Raw genomic sequence first — 20,579 nt, forward strand, 5'->3', positions numbered from 1 at the left:
AAAGAGGTAGTTGACAACCTTCAAAGAAGTCATATTAGGCACAGTTGAGCCCAGCTGAAGTTATAGTTAGACACAGACTACAAGGGGGTTATTTTTTCCTACAGTGCCCAGTAGGGGAAGTATAGAAGTGAAGGGGCTTTTGGCTGACATATAAGAGAGAGACTACATGCCTGAGACAGAAATATGATTGTTTCAGGGAGGTAAGAGTTTAGTCATGTATTATGGGTCTCAACTAGTTATCTATGTGAATAGCTAAAAGAAGTTGAATTATGTTACAGCAAATGAGAGTCAAACAAGGGACTGGAGATCTGGAGGAAGACGAAAAAGAAATTCGGGGGAATAAAAGTAATGATTGGGAAAGTAGAAGGTAAAGATCAAGTAGGAAGTAGATTTAATGGTCTTTGATAAATGCTTTTTTATGGATATGAAGACTTCTTTTCCTGAAAACTTTATTGTGTATCAGATAGCTTATAGCTGCAGATAAGAGTAGTGGTCTCCAAACTTTCATGATGTGGTTTCCCAAGCACCAAAAATTTTGAGTATGTACCTTCAATTATGCATATTTATTTATAAATCATATATAGATACTTTACTGTTATGTTTTGTATGTTATAAAATATAAGCTAAACTAGATACTTAAAATGAGAGTAAATAAGCATATTTAAAAAATGTTTTTTGAAGAAAATTATGCAAATTGATGTCTAAAACATATGTAAAAATCCCAAGTATCTCTAAATACTAATTATGATATAAAGCATTCAGTCTACCCATTATCTGTCTTTCATGTATTGTCTGTAAAGCTGATATGGTTTTGAACTATCCCCCCATCACTGGGGTGCAAGAGGTTGCGGGGGCTGAGGTGGAAATTGGAACTGAATTATGGAAAAGGAGGGAGTGTGTTACATATATCTCAACATTTACAGGTGGTGTACATTTGCAGTTATTTTCTGTCACTATTCCCCTCCCCTTTATTGATTGCTGCCATATGTTCTTACTGGTCTTTGCATGTGAATATCTATGTCTGTTAATAGATGTACCACTTGTATGGCTGTTATACCATATATACCAATAGATACACAGAAGGAGCTTTGGATTCGTAATTCAAACAAGGTTTGAATTTTGACTCACACTTTCTGGGTATATAAATTCAGGTTATTTACTTATGAATAAAAATGAGAGCATTTACTAAAAAAAAAAATGTTTTTTAACATTATCAATGGTTTTTTGTGAGGGCATTGTGATACTTCATTAATTTTGAGAATCTTGATTTCGTACTAGGCAGTAGAGCTATTTGAAAGACTTGTTTTAACCTAGGTTTATTTTGATACTTGGTTTTAATGGCTGTTGTAGCTCAGAATTTATAAAGATACATAAATGTAGACAGAAGCTTAGATGGATGATGCTTATCTTTCAGATATGCAAGATTTTTTGTTGAAATTCACCAGTAAAATTTCTGTCTTTTCTCATTTAATTAGTTGCTCTTGAAAACTAATACTAAGGTGTGCTGTGTTGTTAATCTCCATTTGCCCCTCCCTTGTGCATTTTCCACCCTTATGCACTGTTCTCTGTGCCCCAGCAGGCTGATTTCTAAGGACTAAACCGGTATGCCTTGTCCTCTGACTTCTGTTTCAGCCAGTAGGAGGGACTGACAGGAAGACAGAGAGGACAGGAATATTTATTCTAACAGCTTTCCTTTTTACTGGGCTGCAAGTTGTCAGTAAGTGTGCTCCATCATTATATGGCCCTCTCCTACAGTCACAGCTCTCAGTTCCAGCAGCTATTCCTTCTCCTCCACCTATTGGGCTTAGAGTGGTAGAATAGTTCTCCACTGTGGCTAGCCCCGGAGTGCTTCACTATCCCTTCCTATTTTTTCTCAACTTTGTCTGCACATTTGTAAATAGTCCCTTAATTAAATAAATATCACAACTTTTTACATATTATCTCTTTCTTGCTAGGACCCTTGGACTGAAGTTGCATTTTAATATTTTTAAATGGGTAGGTGAACTAAGTTATTCAAACTCTTCATTTAGAATTTTTTTTTTTTTTTTGAGATGGCCTCTCACTCTGTCGCCAACATAGAGTGCAGTGGTAGATCTCGGCTCACTGCAACCTCCGCCTCCCAGGATCCAACAGTTCTCCTGCCTCAGCTTCCCAAATAGCTGGGACTACAGGTGCTTGCCACCATGCCCAGCTAATTTTTTATTATTAGTAGAAATGGGGTTTCACCATGTTCAAACTCCTGACCTCATTTGATCCACCTGCCTCAGCCCTGCAAAGTGCTGGGATTACAGGCGTGAGCCACCACGCCCGGCTTCATTTAGAATATTTTTAAGCAGATTAGATAACTGAGTTTTAAGTGTGCTGATACAGCTTTTATAGGTGACACATGTAAATTGTTTTTGATAGCCAAAGAAAATCACATAATGCAAAAATGTTCAAATATCTATTTTTAGTAGGAGAGTAGTGTCAGTTTGTATATTAACTATAAGTAAAGCTTAGTATCAATTCACTTTCTTGTTAAGACTTATTTTACTAATTTTAAACAGAATCAAGCCTCTGAATTCTGAAATTTAGAATGTATTAACACAGAGAAGACTTTACATGCTTTGTGTTTTACAAAAAGTTGGGGAGACAGTAAGTGTAAAACTCAATAACCATAATTATTGCTTAGTGTTTGCTTATGGATGGCAGTATATTATTATTTTCAAACTATTGTCAGATTGATTTCATAAAGTGATTTCCCTAATAGGCAGGAAAAAAAGTTTGAATTTTGCAATGGGAGAGCTATTTTAGTGTATTTAGCCGTCACTCAGCCCTGATTTGCTTTTTAAAAGGATTACCTGGGTTGCTGCAGAAGCCAGGAGGCCTGTCACAAATTGGTAATCTAGGTGAGAGTTTGAACTCATGCATGTACAGACACACAACTAGATGTTTGTGTACATATCATATGAAAACTAATACATATATGGCATCTACTAGTGTGTCTGTGCATGCATGATATATATATATACACACACACACATATATATACACACATATATATATATATACACACAGACACATATACACATAAACACCCACACTTGTGCACATATTTAATTCTTTTTGGGTTAAAAGTATATTTTGATCAGAAATTTCTTTTTTGCATTTAGCATTGTAACATGGACATCTTTTACAGTGAGTACGTGTACATGTACCTGATTCCTTATAATGGATGGATGCTATTCATGTTGTAGTGTTCAGTACTTATAATCTGTCTCATATTGAAAAACATTTATGTTTCTAGTGTTTTTGAAAAATAACAAGCAGTACTCTGAGTGTTCTTAGTCATAGTTGTACAAGTACATCTATAGAATAAATTCCCAGAAGCATGATGGGTCAAAGGATATGTTCATGTTAAACTTTAATGATTATTACTAAATTGAATGCTAGAAAGACTGCCAGTTTACACATTCACTAATGTTAAGAATTTTTCCTTCCTAAAAAAGAAAAAAATAAAAAATAAAAATAAATTTAAAAAAAAGAATTTTTCTTTCCTTTCATCCTTTCCAACACTGAATAATATCAGTCTTTTTAATCTTTACATGTTGGTAAGAGAGAAACAGCATGATTGGTTGGATTTTCTTTTAATTATGAGTGATAAATATCAAAGCTTATAAATTTTAATTTCTGATGAGTAATAAAGGATATTACTTTCTCTTTGGTCTTTGTCCTGAGAAAATACTGATTTAAAAAGTTTATACCTTCATCTTGTCTACTTAAAAAACTGAAGTTAAAGAGTCAAGCACAGTTTCTGACTTTACATAACAATTTAGCCATATAACTTGCCATTTTTCTCAATTTTCCTTATCCCCAGTGTGCTACGTACTTACTGGATTTTTATCCCTAATGTTCTATATACCCTGTGACCTCTGAGATGTCATTATTTTTCAATGCAACATTGTCCATTAATGTTCTCTTTCATCAGTATTGGAGAAGTATTAAAATTACACAGCTAATTAATTCACCTACTAAAAACATTATATTAAAATAAATTCAAGTATACCCATTCAGTATCTGTTGTTGCCAGTTAGCTATCTTCCCTGGGTCCACAGTTCCTTACTCCCAGCCCAGATGGTTAATTGTATGCCATTGTATGCTGAAGGATCACAGCCTAAAATGGTATGCTATATTCGCCCAAATTCTTCTGTATTATTGGAGAACCATTTCATACCCTAATTAAAACTGAATTGGTTATAATGTTATCCCCTTGTAACAGAGAAAGCACATAATGGTGCTACTGTTTGGTATAACCCTACAGTCATACTTAACTGTTCATGGGACCTAGATGGCATTGAGGGTAAGGTTGTTATAAAGTTATTCTAGTTTAGTATAATAAATCATTCTGGACATAGTCCAAGGAGGACAGGACTTCAATTATTATATTTTGTGTCATAAACATTTACGTTTGGCTGGGCAGGGTGGCTCACACCTGTAATCCCAGCACTTTGGGAGGCCAAGGTAGGTTGATCGCTTGAGCCCAGGAGTTCAAGACCAGCCTGGGTAACATGGTAAAACCCTGTCTCTACAAAATAACAAAAGTTAGCCAGGCATGATGGCATATGCCTGTGGTCCCAGCTACTCAGAAGGCAGAGGTGGGAGGATCACCTGAGCCCAGGGAGGTTGAGGCTGCAGTGAACTGAGATCATGCCTATGCACCCCAGCCTGGGTTACAGAGACTCTGTCTCAAAAAAAAAAAAAAAAGAAAAGATGTACATTTTGATGAACCTTTAGTCTATTTTATGTTAAAGCCTGTAGGAAAGCAGGGAAATACAGCTAAATAGGGTGAACTTTTAATTTATATACATTTTTTTTTCTTTACTCTTTTTTTAACAGGATCTCTGTCACTTAGGCTGGAGTACAGTAGTGCTTTCAGCCTCAACCTCCTAGTAACAGGTCCTCTGTCACTCAGGCTGGAGTACAGTAGTGCTTTCAGCCTCAACCTCCCAGGCATCAGTCCTCCCACCGTAGCCTCCCAAGTATTAATATATTAATAGTTGGAACTACAGGTGCTCACCACCAGGCCTGGCTAATTTGAGTACTGACTTGATTTTGCCATTGTAGAAATGGCATGTAAAACATCTTCAGAGGCTCTGGCATATTTTATAAAGGTAGAAAAGCAAATGTTTTCTCTGAAGCTTTTTACAATTAACTATCATACAAATGCAAATTCAGAAGTCAGTTTTTAGACTAACTTTAAAAACTATATAAGATTAATGTAATGTTTGTTTTCCTAATATAAATTTTTTAAATCAGTCATTTCAAATTTAAGAGGACTTAACGGATAATTAAGCGAATTGCTAAGAAGCTCTTTTTTTAAATCATCTTAAACATTAAATTAGCATCTCAATGTATTAATAAAAACATCATAAAGTAAGAAAACATTTGTGATGTCTTCTTACTGTGGTGAGGTTGAAGAGAAAATGTAGATTCCTGGATTCTTTTTGCAGTTTAAGCAGGAAGTTTCCAAATTTAACCAATAATTATATATTATAATGTATCATTAGTTTATAATTTTTTCTTTTCTTTTCTTTTTTTTTTGAGTTGGAGTTTTGCTCTTGTTGCCCAGACTGGAGTGCACAATCTTGGCTCACCACAACCTCTGCCTCTCGGTTCAAGCAATTCTCCTGCCTCAGCCTCCCAAGTAGCTGGGATTACAGGCATGCACCACCATGCCTGGCCAATTTTGTATTTTTAGTGGAGACGGGGTTTCTCCATGTTGGTCAGGCTGGTCTTGAACTTCTGACCTCAGGTAATCTGCCCACTTCACCCTCCCAAAGTGCTGGGATTACAGGCGTGAGCCACCGTGCCCGGCTGTTCATAATTTTTTCAAAGTGTTTATGTATCATTGTAAATTTTCTTTCCCAAAATGTTTCTGTATTATTTTACATTTTCTCATACCAGTAATAGGTAGTATGAAATACATTGCAAACAATAAGCTTTGTTTTCCATTAAAGAGATCGTGTTTTAGTCAATAATATTTTTAATGTTTCAGTCTTAGATTTTTTTTTTTAATGTAGGGAAGAAACTATCACTCAGACTGATTTCATGGCATAAGGAGTGTAAGAAATTGTGTAGGGAGGATAAAAATTTAGAGCAAAGCTAAGTAAATGAGGTTTAAACACTTTTTATGTAGTTAGCAAAAGGGATTCTTAAGATGCTGGTTAAGGGGGTTTATTGCTTATCCAGAAGATTTGACCTTGTAAATTGACTTATTCTTCTCCAAGGCACTTGAGAGAAAAGACAACGATAGCAGTTACATCTAGAGGCTATTATGGATTGGAGGATGAGAAAGGAACTGCATGTACTTCAACAAGGCGTCGGTCAACACCGCGAAGTTTGGCAGGCTTGACGAGTGGAGTTTTTGAATCTATAATGGTTCAAGTTTTGAGACAGGAAGAACAGCTGAGAGCAAAAGAAGAAAAAAGGTAAATGTTAAAAAAAATTTCATGGTTTCAGCTGCATAATTTTTATGTGCCCGTATCAAATTTCTGGGCCCATTTTAGTAGTGTTCCAAAATGTATTGTTCCAGAAGTGTGAATTCATAATGAAATACTACAATAAAATTTGTTTAAAATATAATTTTAAAATTTGAAAGCACTTATCTTGAGGCTATACAAAAATAATTTCTACAAAATATTTCAGAATGCTTTCTAGATTTCTGGTAGTATTCATTTGCAAGTGAATTTTAAGTTTTATATTAGAGGAATTTTCTGTAGATTTGTAGTTTTAGAACAGAATCATAGACTTTTAAAATTATTAGAAACTCCAGATATTATATAGTTCAAGCATGACATAAATTCACCTCTTCCTGTTTCTCTATTGGTATTAATTTCCTGAATAACTGTGCTTACTCTGGGCTTATCAGGAAAAAGTATTGTGGTCAATTAGTGGTAGCTTCTAAGGTCTGGGAGCATAAGAGTGATGGCGTTTATATAACATTTTAATTTATAAAAAGAGAACCAGGGCCCAGAGAGGTAAATGACACTGATGTTTCCATACTGAACTATGTTAGGAGTGATTACTAATGTTATAAGGACTTGTTAATGCTGGTCAGAGGCAATTTATAATATTTTATTGCTCTTCTTATAATAATAAATGTAACTTGCTTTGAAATTTGTAGGATTAAAACTCAACCTTGAGACTTTCTACCATCATACTTTTTCTAGCAGTGATTAATTTGGAACCTGCTGTGAAGTACTTTTCTTTTCCTTGTGCAGAGCTTTATAGAACTACTCCTACTATAGGAAAGGAGGGCTTATGGAAAGAGGTAAAGATAACTTGACAGTAGTGTACAGTAGATTGCAATGGGGAGAATTGAAGAAAAGGAAGGTTTGTGGGAAGAAGGCTGTAGTGGTCTACACCTCCAGTACTGGTCACCGCCTCCAGTACTGGTCACCAGAAATTGGAAGAGATCAGATTGTTCTAAGAACAATTAGTAAGACTTAGTATCTTCCTTGATACAGGGAGAATAAAGGAAGAGACAAAGATAAGTCAAAAAGTAGTTGTAATAGTAGTAATATCAACAAGAAGAAGATAAAAGAGCGGCTAACATTTATTGAGCACGAGTATTTGCCAGGTTTAGCTCTAAGCACCTTACTTGTATTCATCATTTATCTTGAGGCACAGAGTGATTAAGTAATTTGCCCAAGATCATAGTTTTTGAGTAGTGAACTCAAGATTGGAACCCAAGCAGTCTGGCTCTAGAGCTTGTGCTCTTAAGCAGTGTACCATTCTTGTGATTTGTAAAATGGTAGCAAAGAAAATAGAAGTGCTTGAAAATGGGAGTCCAGGTTGGGAAAAGAACACTGAACTCATTTTGAACAAATTTTTCAATATGATAATGAAAACATTTACATATCCAAGCAGGAATGGGTAGTAGGAAACTATGAATATGACTCAATCTTTGTGTACCCTGACATCAAATAAACATAGGAGAATAAGCCATGGGAGAAAAACGCTCTGTTAAATATCATAGTAACTATGATAATTTAATAGAGTTATATAAATTAAGCTATTTCTTTTGGTGTTAATGGTTTAAATTATAAAATATTTTAAGCGTAGAACAAAGAATAAATAAAGCATACGCTGTGGAGAAATAGGAAGGCTTTTATACTGTTGGTAGGAATGTAAATTAGTTCAACCATTGTGGAACGTGGCATGGTGATTCCTCAAAGATCTAGAACCATTTGACCCAGCAATTCCATTACTGGGTATATATCCAGAGGAATGTAAATCATTCTCTTATAAAGACATATGCATGCTTATGTTCATTGCAGCACTATTCACAATAGCAAAGATATGGAATCAACCCAAATGCCCAGCAATGATAGACTGGATAAAGAAAATGTGATACATATACACCATGGAATACTATGCAGCCATAAAAAGGAATGAGATTATGTCATTTGCAGGGAGGTGGATGAAGCTGGAAGCCATTATCCTCAACAAACTAACACAGGAACAGAAAACTAAACATCACATTTCTCACTTACAAGTGGGAGCTGAACAGTGAGAACACATGGACACAAGGAGGGGAACAACACACACTGGGTCCAATAAGTGGAGTGGAGAGAGGGAGAGCATCAGGATAAATAGCTAATGGATGCTGGGCATAATACCTAGGTGATAGGTTGATAAGTGCAGCACACCACCATGGCACATGTTTACCTGTGTAACAGTCCTGCACATCCTGCATTTGTATCTTGGACCTTAAAAAAAAAAAGGCCTATGTGCCCACATTTCAACAATTTTTTTCAAAGTATTGGTCATAAATGATGTTAAGCTTCCCTGTAGTTCTGTTATATAGGAAACACCTATCTTAACTTTTTTGTTTATCATTCCCATGCATTTTATTATTGAACTGTAATAATACTTTTTTTTTTGAGATGGAATTTCGCTCTCGTTGCCCAGGCTGGAGTGCAGTGGCGGGATCTCACCTCACCACAACCTCCACCTCCAGGGTGCAAGCATTTCTTCTGCCTCAGCCTCTGAAGTAGCTGGGATTACAGGCATGCACCACCACACTGAGCTAATTTTGTATTTTTAGTAGAGACGAGGTTTCTCCATGTTGATCAGGCTGGGCTTGAACTCCCAGCCTCAGGTGATCTGCCTGCTTCAGCTTTCCAAAGTGTGGGGATTATAGGCGTGAGCCACCACGCCCTGCCAAGAATTCTTTATGTATTCTGGGTATAAGCCCTTTGTCAGATACATGTGTTCAGCAAGTGTTCTCTCAGTCCATGACCTTCATTTTCATTGTTTTTTGAGGAGAAGTTTTTGCCTTGGAAGTTTGAATCATCCATTTTTTACATGTTTTTGTGACTTACCTAAGGAATCTTAGCATACCCAAGGTTATGGAAATTTTTTTTCCAGAAATTTCTAAGTTTTAGTTTTTCTGGTTGTATTTATTATCCTTTTAAAGTTAATTTTTGTGTGGAGTAGGAAGTAAGGAAAACTTTACTTTTTTCCATATGAATAACCATTCCTTAAGTATCATTTGTTGAAAAAAACTGTTCTTTGACCACTGTACCTTTCCATCTTTGTTGAAAGGCAATTGAACATATATTTGTGAGTATTTCTGAACTGTGTTGTTTCATTTAGCTATAGGTCTATCTTTATGTTAACACTATATTGATTTGATTACTCTAACTGTACAGTAAGTCTTGAAATTAAATAGCATGTCTTCCAACTTTTTTTTTTTTTCCAAATTCGTTTGTCTATACTAGGATCTGAGAGTATAGATTTTATAAATTTAGATAGAGAAAGGACTTTGAAATCACAGAAAGGGTCATGTTAGAAAGAGGGGAAGGTGCCAAAGATTATATGCTTCCTGTACTTGTGCATTAGTCCTGGATATAGGCTTCTTTTTTTTTTTTTTAATTAAAACCTTTGGCATAAGAAGTGAGGAAAACAGTTCTCGTTAAGTAGCTTAAAATACCTGTTATATCAGAAGTTTGAGATCAAGATAGTAGCAGGCTGAAAAATTTAGTATGTATTTTAATATGGTAACACTTTAATTATTTGATATTTGATGGACTTCTGATAATTTATAGCTGATCATTTGGGCAGACACAAACTCAAAAGTAGATTATTTTTAAATTTTTACTCTCTCTCTCTCTCTCTCTCTCTCTCTATATATATATATATATATATGTAATTTTTTTAAAAAACCAACCCTGGCCTACAGAAATTTTTTATAATCTTTAAATGTAACAATTTGGTTTCTAATTTGTTACTTATTCCGTTTAAAGTAAGGAAGCTCCCCACTCTGTATTTTAATTTTTATACCGTAGGCTAATTTCCTTCCTTGTGCAGTATATGCCATCAAAATAATGACTTCTTAGATGGCCAGATTTAAAATCCTGGCATTCCTCTATTCCTGTCTTTATTAGTTTGGATGGCATTGGAAACCAATATAAAGGAGATGGCAAGTGATGGCCTGTTGAACAGAGAGGAATAAATATTGAGAAAGGCTTGGTAGTCTGCCCATTTTCAAGAAAATGCTGATAGGACAACAGGCAGTCTTGGGGGATCTGATGTAGAGAGACCCTGTGGATTGAGACAGCAGCCCTCTAAGTGAAAGTCAGAAAATTGAGTGAAAGAGCCAATTAATTTATTGCTGAAATAGTCTTTAAGCTAATCACAACTACCACCACATTCTGTTTATAATGACAACCTTAAGCCATTAAGGAATGATTGAATTATATTTTGTGTACCTTATTTATTAAACAGGAAAGTAGATCATATATTTTAGATACTTTTTTTTTGAGAGGGAGTCTTGCTCTGTTGCCCAGGCTAGAGTGAAGTGGTGCAGTCTTGGCTCACTGTAACCTCTGCCTCCCGGGTTCAAGCAGTTCTCCTGCCTCAACCTCCTGAGTAGCTGGGACTACAGGTACCTGCCACCATGTCCAACAAATTTTTGTAGTTTATAGAGATGGGGTTTCACCATGTTGCCTAGGCTGGTGTCAAATTCCTGACCTCAGGTGATCCACCCTCCTCAGCTTCCCAAAGTGCTGGGATTACAGGTGTGAGCCACCATGCCTGGCCATTTTAGATACTTTAAAAAAATAATAAATTTGATGAAAATTGACAGTTGGTTTTCTCAAGTAAATTTCTATTTATCTGGAATATGACATTATTAGGTAGCAGTTTTGATAACTTAAGTCTGCTTTAGTTGTATTAAAATACTAGATCTGTTCATTGTCCCTTTTTTGCAAAACTGGATTACGAGAAATAGTGGGGTTTTTTTTGTTTGTGTGTTTTGTTTTTGAGACGAGGTCTCTGTCTCCCAGGCTGTAGTGCAGTGATATGATCACAACTCACTGCAGACTCCACCTCCCAGGCTCAAGTTACCCTCTCACCTCAGCCTACCAAGTAGCTGGGATTATAAGCACGACCACCACACTTGGCTAATTTTTACATTTTTTGTAGAGACGAGGTGTCACTATATTTTCCAGGCTGGTCTCGAACTCCTGGGCTCAAGCCATCCTCCCGCCTTGGCCTCCCAAAGTATTGGGATTATAGGCATGAGCCAGTGTGTATTTTGTAAGTACTCTTTATTTCATGTACTTGTACAAGCTTATTGGTATTTTACTGATTTGCAAATCAGTAAAATTTGAAATTTTTTTTTAACTCCAGTGATTATTTTTGTAAAATATATACTATGACTTTATAATTAAGTGATTTATTTTCATATTCTATAGCACAAAGCAACAATGACTTAATTAAATATATATTCATCATTTGTGGCCACTCAGCATTTTTAAATAGCTTACTTACATTTTGGTAATTTCCTGTATTACAAGTCTTAACTTACCCGGATAGATGCCAGAAAATTTGTATTCTCAAACTCACTCACAGGTAAGGTAGAGTTATATGAGCAGACATACACTTCTTACTTGAAATTATATGGGAACATCAGGTAGCAGTCTTGGGTGAGAGGGTTTATCTTTTGGTAAAGGAGGTGGTAGGAGTTTCTGGTTGTTCCAGGTTCTTGGTATCAAAGATGCCAACTAGTGCTGACAGTCTAGTTTTTCCTGGAGAGCCTCCTAAGTGTGGTTGGGATTGTTTTCTGACTTTTTGTTATCTAAGTTTGGCTCTCTGACTCTTAAGAGAGCTTCTGTAAGCTCCCTACTAATCCTTAAATAAATTTCTTTTCTGTTTCAACTAGTCAGAGGAGATTCTGTTGTTGGCAGATAAATAAGCTAGACTATTGGACTCGATATGAATGGTTAATTTTCCTAAAATATAATATTATGTGTTATTCAAATGTCTTGCTTTCCTTTTTCATGTCACCAATTTGTGTGCATTGTATTGTTTCCTCAATTAATGGATTATTTTGGATTAAAGCTCCCATTTCTTTTACTAAATTGTAATGTCTTTGAGAGTGGGGTCCATGTTTTCTCACCTTTTTGTATCCTCACATATGGTAAGCATTCAATAAAAGTTTATTAAACTATAATAGTAAAGTTAGGATACTTTAAAACTTAATTTTCTTTTGGAAAGCTAGTGTTTCTGCCAAATTATCCATGACTAAAATAACCTTAGGCACAGCTTCTATTAGTATTTCACAGAGTAACAGGTAAACATGCCACAACCCAGTAAGGAGCAACATCAAAAATGAGAGCTGATCCGTGGGGGCGGGGAAAAAGAACTGGACCATTTTTCTTGTTTATTCAGTATTGTTTTTGTACCTTCTTAAAAATAGCAAACGTTTTTGCAACTATCCTTAGGCAGTCTTTTGGTATTTCCCCAACATTGAAGGCTTAATTTTTTAAGCTGATATTTTAGAAACGTGCACGGCTTTATCTTCTTTAGTACTGTACTTTTGAACAAATTTTTTTCATGAGAATAATTCTGGAAGCTTGCTTTTTATCTGTCCTTTCAGCAAAATGTGATGTGCTTAAGCATTTTTAAGATACTGTTTAAAATTTTTTAACTATAAGTGTTAACGTTTTTAAAAGATGGCTGATTATATATATTAACTCTAGAGATCTTTGGCAGGTTTCCATTCCCTGTTTAGCATACTACTGAGGATCAGGAAAGAGACTCCGTGGTTAATATTTCTAAAGGGCTATTCTGTGTTATGCTGGCCTACACTAGCCATGTACTTTCTTGTCCTTCCTCATATCTTGTTAGTATTCAGAGTCTGAGGCTAGATTCCATAATCCTCCCCTGAAAGGTACAATGTATGAGAAACAGCAGCAATGTGAGTAGCAGCCCTTGATTAATTTCAGATAGTGCACACAGATGGCAGCATCACACTTCAACTGTGTCATGGCCCTTACAAGCACCTGAGCTAATGAAATTTGTATATTATACCATTGCCTAATTTTCTTCTTCTTCTAGGAGCAAGCCAGTTGGTACTAACTTTGGCTTACCAGGCAAACTGTGTTTCTGTCTCTTAAACTGACCTGTTAGGAAAACCTGGGGCAAGTTATTTCACTCTTCTACATGTCCTTAGAATCCGCGGCAGGTAAATAGTTTGTGAAATTACCTTATGACCAATCTTTATATTGGCCAAAAGTTGCTTTTCACTTCTTTAGGCAAAGCAAGTACATAGATTTTTCATCTACTCCAACTTGCCCTTTCATTTTCTTCTCTGAGCACTAGTTGTCACTCTTTCACCTTTGCAGAACATATAACACTCTTCTCTGTCAGAACAAAATGTATTTAATTGATGTTAGTTATGTATGCATTGCCTTCAGGATTCCCATATTCTTTTTTGCTGTGCTTTCCCCACTTGGTGTTGACTCTTCATATCTCTTCTACTATTTGGCACTACCTGGTTCCATAATCTTAAACAAGGTGTCACATTTAATTTTGAAAATAGAAATCTGCCATAAAGAACATTGTATTTTACTTGTCTGTATAACCAAAAAGGGAGAATTTTTAGACTTACAGTCTGAGATGTTTTCTAACCAATAAGTGATTTTATACTGAGCTCATAATCAGGATTAATTATGACAAGATTGACCAAAATCAGTTTTCTATGCCAAGAATAGTAATAAACAAACCCAGTTTCTGATGGTTGATTCTAAGACACAGTATCCTATTACAAACTGTTAAACAAACTCTGAATTAAATTTTATGGGAAATAACTTGAAAACTTTTCCTATTGTTAACAATAGTATATTGAAGAAAGATATTCTACCCTTCTCAGTACATGAAGTGTAGAAAAACTAAATTTCATGGTGAAATACACAGTATCCATAAATTTAACATAAACATTAATTTAAATCATCTGATTTTTTTAGCTTTTGAAAAATTGATTTAAGAGTGTTTTATTTTACAGACATTCTGGTTTAAAAGTCACAGAGTATCTTTAAGGCTACTAAAAGGCAGCAGTCTTACCCAACTCAACTTCAAGCACATGACTCAGAATCAGCTACCTTTAACTTTTAGCTATTTCTTCTGGTAATCCTGTTCACATTTCTTATTTAGAATCCTGTACACATTTGCTATGTTGCCATTTCTTGATTTTTTAAATTTGGCGTTATCTGTTGATACTTACCTGTGGAATTCTTTTACACCTACTTTCACTGATAGGGATGCTCTGTTTCTCTTCTTAATTTTGTTCTCTTCTGCTTCATCCATCTTATATATTATTTTTGATTAATAATTTAGCTCTGTCTCATTTTTTAACCTCTAAATTAAACATTATTACTGTTTTTATAATATAATTTTTATTCATACTTACCCATATGTTAACAGTTTATTTGTTCCCGATTCTTATCACATTCTTTCTGTAATCATCTGTTTTCTTCTAAGTATATACTACAGAAGTATTTTCTCTGCATATTTCAATTTGGATAGTTTCTGTTGCTGTCTTCAAGTTCACTAATCTTTTCTTCTGCCATGTCTAATCTGTCATAAATCTCATTCTGTGTATTTTCATCTCAGACATTGTAGTTTTTATCTCCAAAAGTTTAGTTTGGATCTTTTTTATATCTTTGATGTCTCTACTTAACTTTTGACCAAAGGGAATATAGTTTCAATAACTACTCTAAAGGCCTTATTGCTAATTCTAATATGTGCATCATTTCCGGGTCAGTTTTGATTGATTTTTTTTCATCATGGGTCATTTTTCTGCTTTGTTGTATGCCTAGTAGCCTTTGTTTGAATGCCAAACATTGTAAATTTTACCTTGGTGAGCCCTGGATATTTTTGTATTTCTATAAATCTTCTTGAGCTTTTTCCTGGAATGCAATTAAAAACAGTTTTTTTATTATTACAAACAGTTTTATTATTCTGGGTCTTTTATGATTTGTTACTTGGGTCCTGATCACTACTTAGGTCAGGTCTAATTATTCTCTACTACCAAGGTAAGACCTTCCTGAGTATTCTACCCAATATCCCACAGATTATGAGTCTAGTTTTCTAGCATGGCTGGTGGGAACAGGCACTATGTTCTCTAATATTTTGTAAGTTTGTCCTTCTACTGTCAGTACTCTGAATACTCCAGGGGGACCCTCTGCACGTCTGTAGTGTTTCCCTTTTTTTTTTTTTTTTTTTATTATTTTGAATCTCTTATTTTTTTTATTGCATTTTAGGTTTTAGGGTACATGTGAAAAACATGCAAGGTTGTTGCATAGGTGCATACGTGGCAGTGTGATTTCCTGCCTTCCTCCCCTTCACCTATATCTGGCATTTCTCCCCATGCTATCTCTCCCCAACTCCCCCCGCCGCTGTCCTCCCCACTTACCCTCAACAGACGCCAGTGTATAGTGCTCCCCTCCCTGTATCCATGTGTTCCCATTGTTCAATACTCGTCTATAAGTGAGAACATGCGATGTTTGATTTTGTGTTCTTGTGTCAGTTTGCTGAGAATGATGGTTTCCAGGTTTATTCATGTCCCTACAAAGGACGCGAAGTCATCGTTTTTGATGGCTGCATAATATTCCATGGTGTATATGTGCCACATTTTTCCTGTCCAGTCTATCATCGATGGGCATTTGGGTTGGTTCCAGGTCTTTGCTATTGTAAACTGTGCTGCAATGAACATTCGTGTGCATGTGTCCTTATAGTAGAACGATTTATAATCCTTTGGATATATACCCAGTAATGGGATTGCTGGGTCAAATGGAATTTCTATTTCTAGGTCCTTGAGGAATCGCCACACTGTCTTCCACAATGGTTGAACTAATTTACACTCCCACCAACAGTGTAAAAGCATTCCTATTTCTCCACAACCTCTCCAGCATCTGTTGTCTCCAGATTTTTTAATGATCGCCATTCTAACTGGCGTGAGATGGAATCTCAATGTAGTTTTGATTTGCATTTCTCTAATGACCAGTGATGATGAGCATTTTTTCATATGCTTGTTGGCCTCATGTATGTCTTCTTTTGTAAAGTATTTGTTCATATCCTTCGCCCATTTTTGAATGGGCTTGTTTGTTTTTTTCTTGTAAATCTGTTTTAGTTCTTTGTAGATTCTGGATATCAGCCCTTTGTCAGATGGGTAGGCTGCAAAAATTTTTTCCCATTCTGTTGGTTGCTGATTCACTCTATTGACTGTTTCTTTCGCCGTGCAGAAGCTGAGGAGTTTGATTAGGTCCCATTTGTCAATTTTGGCTTTTGTTGCCAATGCTTTTGGTGTTTTGGTCATAAAGTCCTTGCCTACGCCTATGTCCTGAATGGTTTTGCCTAGGTTTCCTTTTAGGGTTTTTATGGTGTTAGGTCTTATGTTTAAGTCTTTAATCCATCTGGAGTCAATTTTAGTGTAAGGTGTCAGGAAGGGGTCGAGTTTCTGCTTTCTGCATATGGCTAGCCAGTTTTCCCAACACCACTTACTGAACAGGGAATGTTCATTGCTTGATTTTATCAGGTTTGTCAAAGATCGGATGGTTGTAGTTATGTTGTGTTGCCTCCGACGCCTCTGTTCTGTTCCATTGGTCTATATCTCTGTTTTGGTACCAGTACCATGCTGTTTTGATTACTGTAGCCTTGTAGTATAGTTTGATGTCCGGTAGTGTGATGCCTCCCGCTTTGTTCTTTTTGCTTAGAATTCACTTGGCTATGCAGGCTCTCTTTTGGTTCCATATGAAGTTTAAGGTGTTTTTTTTCCAGTTCTGTAAAGAAGGTCATTGGTAGCTTGATGGGGATAGCGTTGAATCTGTAAATTACTTTGGGCAGTATGGCCATTTTCACTATATTGTTTCTTCCTAACCATGAACATGGAATGTTTCTCCATCTGTTTGTGTCCTCTCTTATTTCGTTGAGCAGTGGTTTGTAGTTCTCCTTGAAGAGGTCCTTTACATTCCTTGTTAGTTGTATTCCTAGGTATTTTATTCTCTTTGTAGCAATTGTGAATGGCAGTTCGTTCTTGATTTGGCTCTCTTTAAGTCTGTTATTGGTGTATAGGAATGCTTGTGATTTTTGCACATTGATTTTGTATCCTGAGACTTTGCTGAAATTGCTTATCAGTTTCAGGAGATTTTGTGCTGAGATGATGGGGTCTTCTAGATATACAATCATGTCGTCTGCAAATAGAGACAATTTGACTTCCTCCTTTCCTAATTGAATACCCTTTATTTCTTTTTCTTGCCTGATTGCTCTGGCTAGAACTTCCAGTACTATATTGAATAGGAGTGGTGAGAGAGGGCATCTTTGTCTAGTGCCAGATTTCAAAGGGAATGCTTCCAGTTTTTGCCCGTTCAGTATGATATTGGCTGTCGGTTTGTCGTAAATAGCTTTTATTATTTTGAGATACGTTCCATTGATACCTAGTTTATTGAGAGTTTTTAGCATAAAGAGCTGTAGAATTTTGTCGAAGGCCTTCTCTGCATCAATTGAGATAATCATGTGGTTTTTGTCTTTGGTTCTGTTTATGTGGAGAATTACATTTATAGACTTGCGTATATTGAACCAGCCTTGCATCCCCAGGATGAATCCTACTTGATCATGGTGGATAAGCTTTTTGATGTGCTGTTGTAATTGGCTTGCCAGTATTTTATTGAAGATTTTTGCATCTATGTTCATCATGCATATTGGCCTGTAGTTTTCTTTTCTTGTTGAGTCTCTGCTGGGTCTTGGTATTAGGATGATGTTGGTCTTATAAAATGATTTGGGAAGGATTCCCTCTTTTTGGATTATTTGGAATAGTTTCAGTAGGAATGATATCCGTTCTTCTTTGTATGTCTGGTAGAATTCGACTGTGAAACCATCTGGGCCTGGGCTTTTTTTGGGTGGTAGGCTCTTAATTGCTGCCTCGACTTCAGCCCTTGTTATTGGTCTATTCAGGGTTTCGACTTCTTCCTGGTTTAGGCTTGGGAGGAGGCAACTGTCCAGGAATTTATCCATTTCCTCCAGGTTTTCTAGTTTATGTGCATAGAGTTGTTTGTAATGATCTCTGATGATGGATTGAATTTCTGTGGAATCTGTGGTGATATCCCCTTTGTCATTTTTTATTGCATCTATTTGGTTATTCTCTCTTTTCTTTTTTATTAATCTGGCTAGTGGTCTGTCTATTTTGTTGATCTTTTCAAAAAACCAGCTCCTGGATTTATTGATTTTTTGTAGGGTTTTTCGTGTCTCTATCTCCTTCAATTCTGCTTTGATCTTAGTTATTTCTTGTCTTCTGCTAGCTTTTGAGTTTTTTTGATCTTGCTCCTCTAGCTCTTTCAATTTTGATGATAGGGTGTCAATATTAGATCTCTCCTTTCTTCTCATGTGTGCACTTATTGCTATATATTTTCCTCTAGAGACTGCTTTAAATGTGTCCCAGAGATTCTGGTATGTGGTGTCTTCGTTCTCATTGGTTTCGAAGAACGTCTTTATTTCTGCCTTCATTTCATTGTTTATCCAGTCAACATTCAGGAGAAAGTTGTTCATTTTCCATGAAGCTGTGCGGTTCTGGGTTGGTTCTGAATTCTGAGTTCTAACTTGATTGCACTGTGGTCTGAGAGACTGTTTGTTATGGTTTCTGTTCTTTTGCATTTGTTGAGGAGTGATTTACTTCCAATTATGTGATCAATTTTAGAGTAGGTGTGATGTGGTGCTGAGAAGAATGTATATTCTGTAGATTTGGGCTGGAGAGTTCTGTAACTGTCTATTAGGTTTGCTTGTTCCAGGTCTGAGTTCAAGTCCTGGATATCCTTGTTAATTTTCTGTCTCGTTGATCTGTCTAATATTGACAATGGTGTGTTGAAGTCTCCCACTATTATTGTATGGGAGTCTAAGTCTCTTTGTAAGTCTTTAAGAACTTGTCTTATGTATCTGGGTGCTCCTGTATTAGGTGCATATATATTTAGGATCGTTAGCTCTCCTTGCTGCATTGATCCTTTTACCATTATGTAATGTCCTTTGTCTCTTTTGATCTTTGTTGCTTTAAAGTCTATTTTATCAGAGATGAGAATTGCAACTCCTGCTTTTTTTTGCTCTCCATTTGCTTGAGAGATAAATCTTCCTCCATCCCTTTATTTTGAGCCTTTGTGTATCCTTGCATGTGAGGTGGGTTTCCTGGATACAGCACACTGATGGGTTTTAGCTTTTTATCCAATTTGCCAGTCTGTGTCTTTTGTTTGGGGCATTTAGTCCATTTACATTTAGGGTTAATATTGTTATGTGTGAATTCGATCCTGTCATTTTGATGCTAGCTGGCTGTTTTGCCCTTTGGTTGATACAGATTCTTCATTGTGTTGATGCTCTTTACCATTTCGTGTGTTTTTGGAGTAGCTGGTACTGGTTGTTCTTTTCTATGTGTAGTGCCTCCTTCAGGAGCTCTTGTAAAGCAGGTCTGGTGGTGATGAAATCTCTGAGTACTTGCTTGTTCAGAAAGGATTTTATTTTTCCTTCACTTATGAAGCTTAGTTTGGCTGGATATGAAATTCTGGGTTGAAAGTTCTTTTCCTTAAGGATGTTGAATATCGGCCCCCACTCTCTTCTGGCCTGTGGGGTTTCTGCTGAGAGATCTGCTGTGAGTCTGATGGGCTTCCCTTTGTGGGTAACCCGACCTTTCTCTCTGGCTGCCCTTAGTATTTTCTCCTTCATTTCAACCCTGGTGAATCTGACGATGATGTGCCTTGGGGTTGCTCTTCTAGAGGAATATCTTTGTGGTGTTCTCTGTATTTCCTGGACTTGAATATTGGCCTGCCTTGCTATGTTGGGGAAGTTTTCCTGGATAATATCCTGAAGAGTATTTTCCAGCTTGGATGCATTCTCTTCGTCACATTTGGGTACACCTATCAAACATAGATTAGGTCTTTTCACATAGTCCCATATTTCTTGTTGACTTTGTTCATTCCTTTTTACCCTCTTTTCTCTAATCTTGCCTTCTCGTTTTATTTCATTGAGTTGATCTTCGACCTCTGATATCCTTTCTTCTGCTTGGTCAATTCGGCTGTTGAAACTTGTGCATGCTTCGCGAAGTTCTCGTGTTGTGTTTTTCAGCTCCATCAATTCACTCATATTCCTCTCTAAGTTGTCCATTCTCATTAGCATTTCGTCAAGTCTTTTTTCAAGGTTCTTAGTTTCTTTGCATTGGGTTAGAACATGTTCTTTTAGTTCACGGAAGTTTCTTATTATCCACTTTCTGAAAGCTG

At 36.2% G+C, this 20,579-nt stretch overlaps 1 protein-coding gene across 2 annotated transcripts in view; it reads left to right on the forward strand.

Annotated features, from left to right (window-relative positions):
• BRD10 (bromodomain containing 10) overlaps window positions 1-20,579 on the forward strand; it is an 84,720-nt gene that overhangs the window by 12,298 nt on the left and 51,843 nt on the right. For both annotated transcript variants that reach the window (XM_012454529.3, XM_012454530.3), the window contains exon 2: window positions 6,267-6,467. In XM_012454529.3, the coding sequence (XP_012309952.2) occupies window positions 6,267-6,467 (201 nt within the window). The remainder of the gene's footprint in view (window positions 1-6,266; window positions 6,468-20,579) is intronic.

The sequence above is a fragment of the Aotus nancymaae genome, unplaced genomic scaffold (genome assembly GCF_030222135.1).
Source record: "Aotus nancymaae isolate 86718 unplaced genomic scaffold, 86718_ANA_hifiasm-v0.15.2.pri h1tg000041l, whole genome shotgun sequence".
In the NCBI taxonomy this organism is placed as follows: domain Eukaryota; kingdom Metazoa; phylum Chordata; class Mammalia; order Primates; family Aotidae; genus Aotus; species Aotus nancymaae.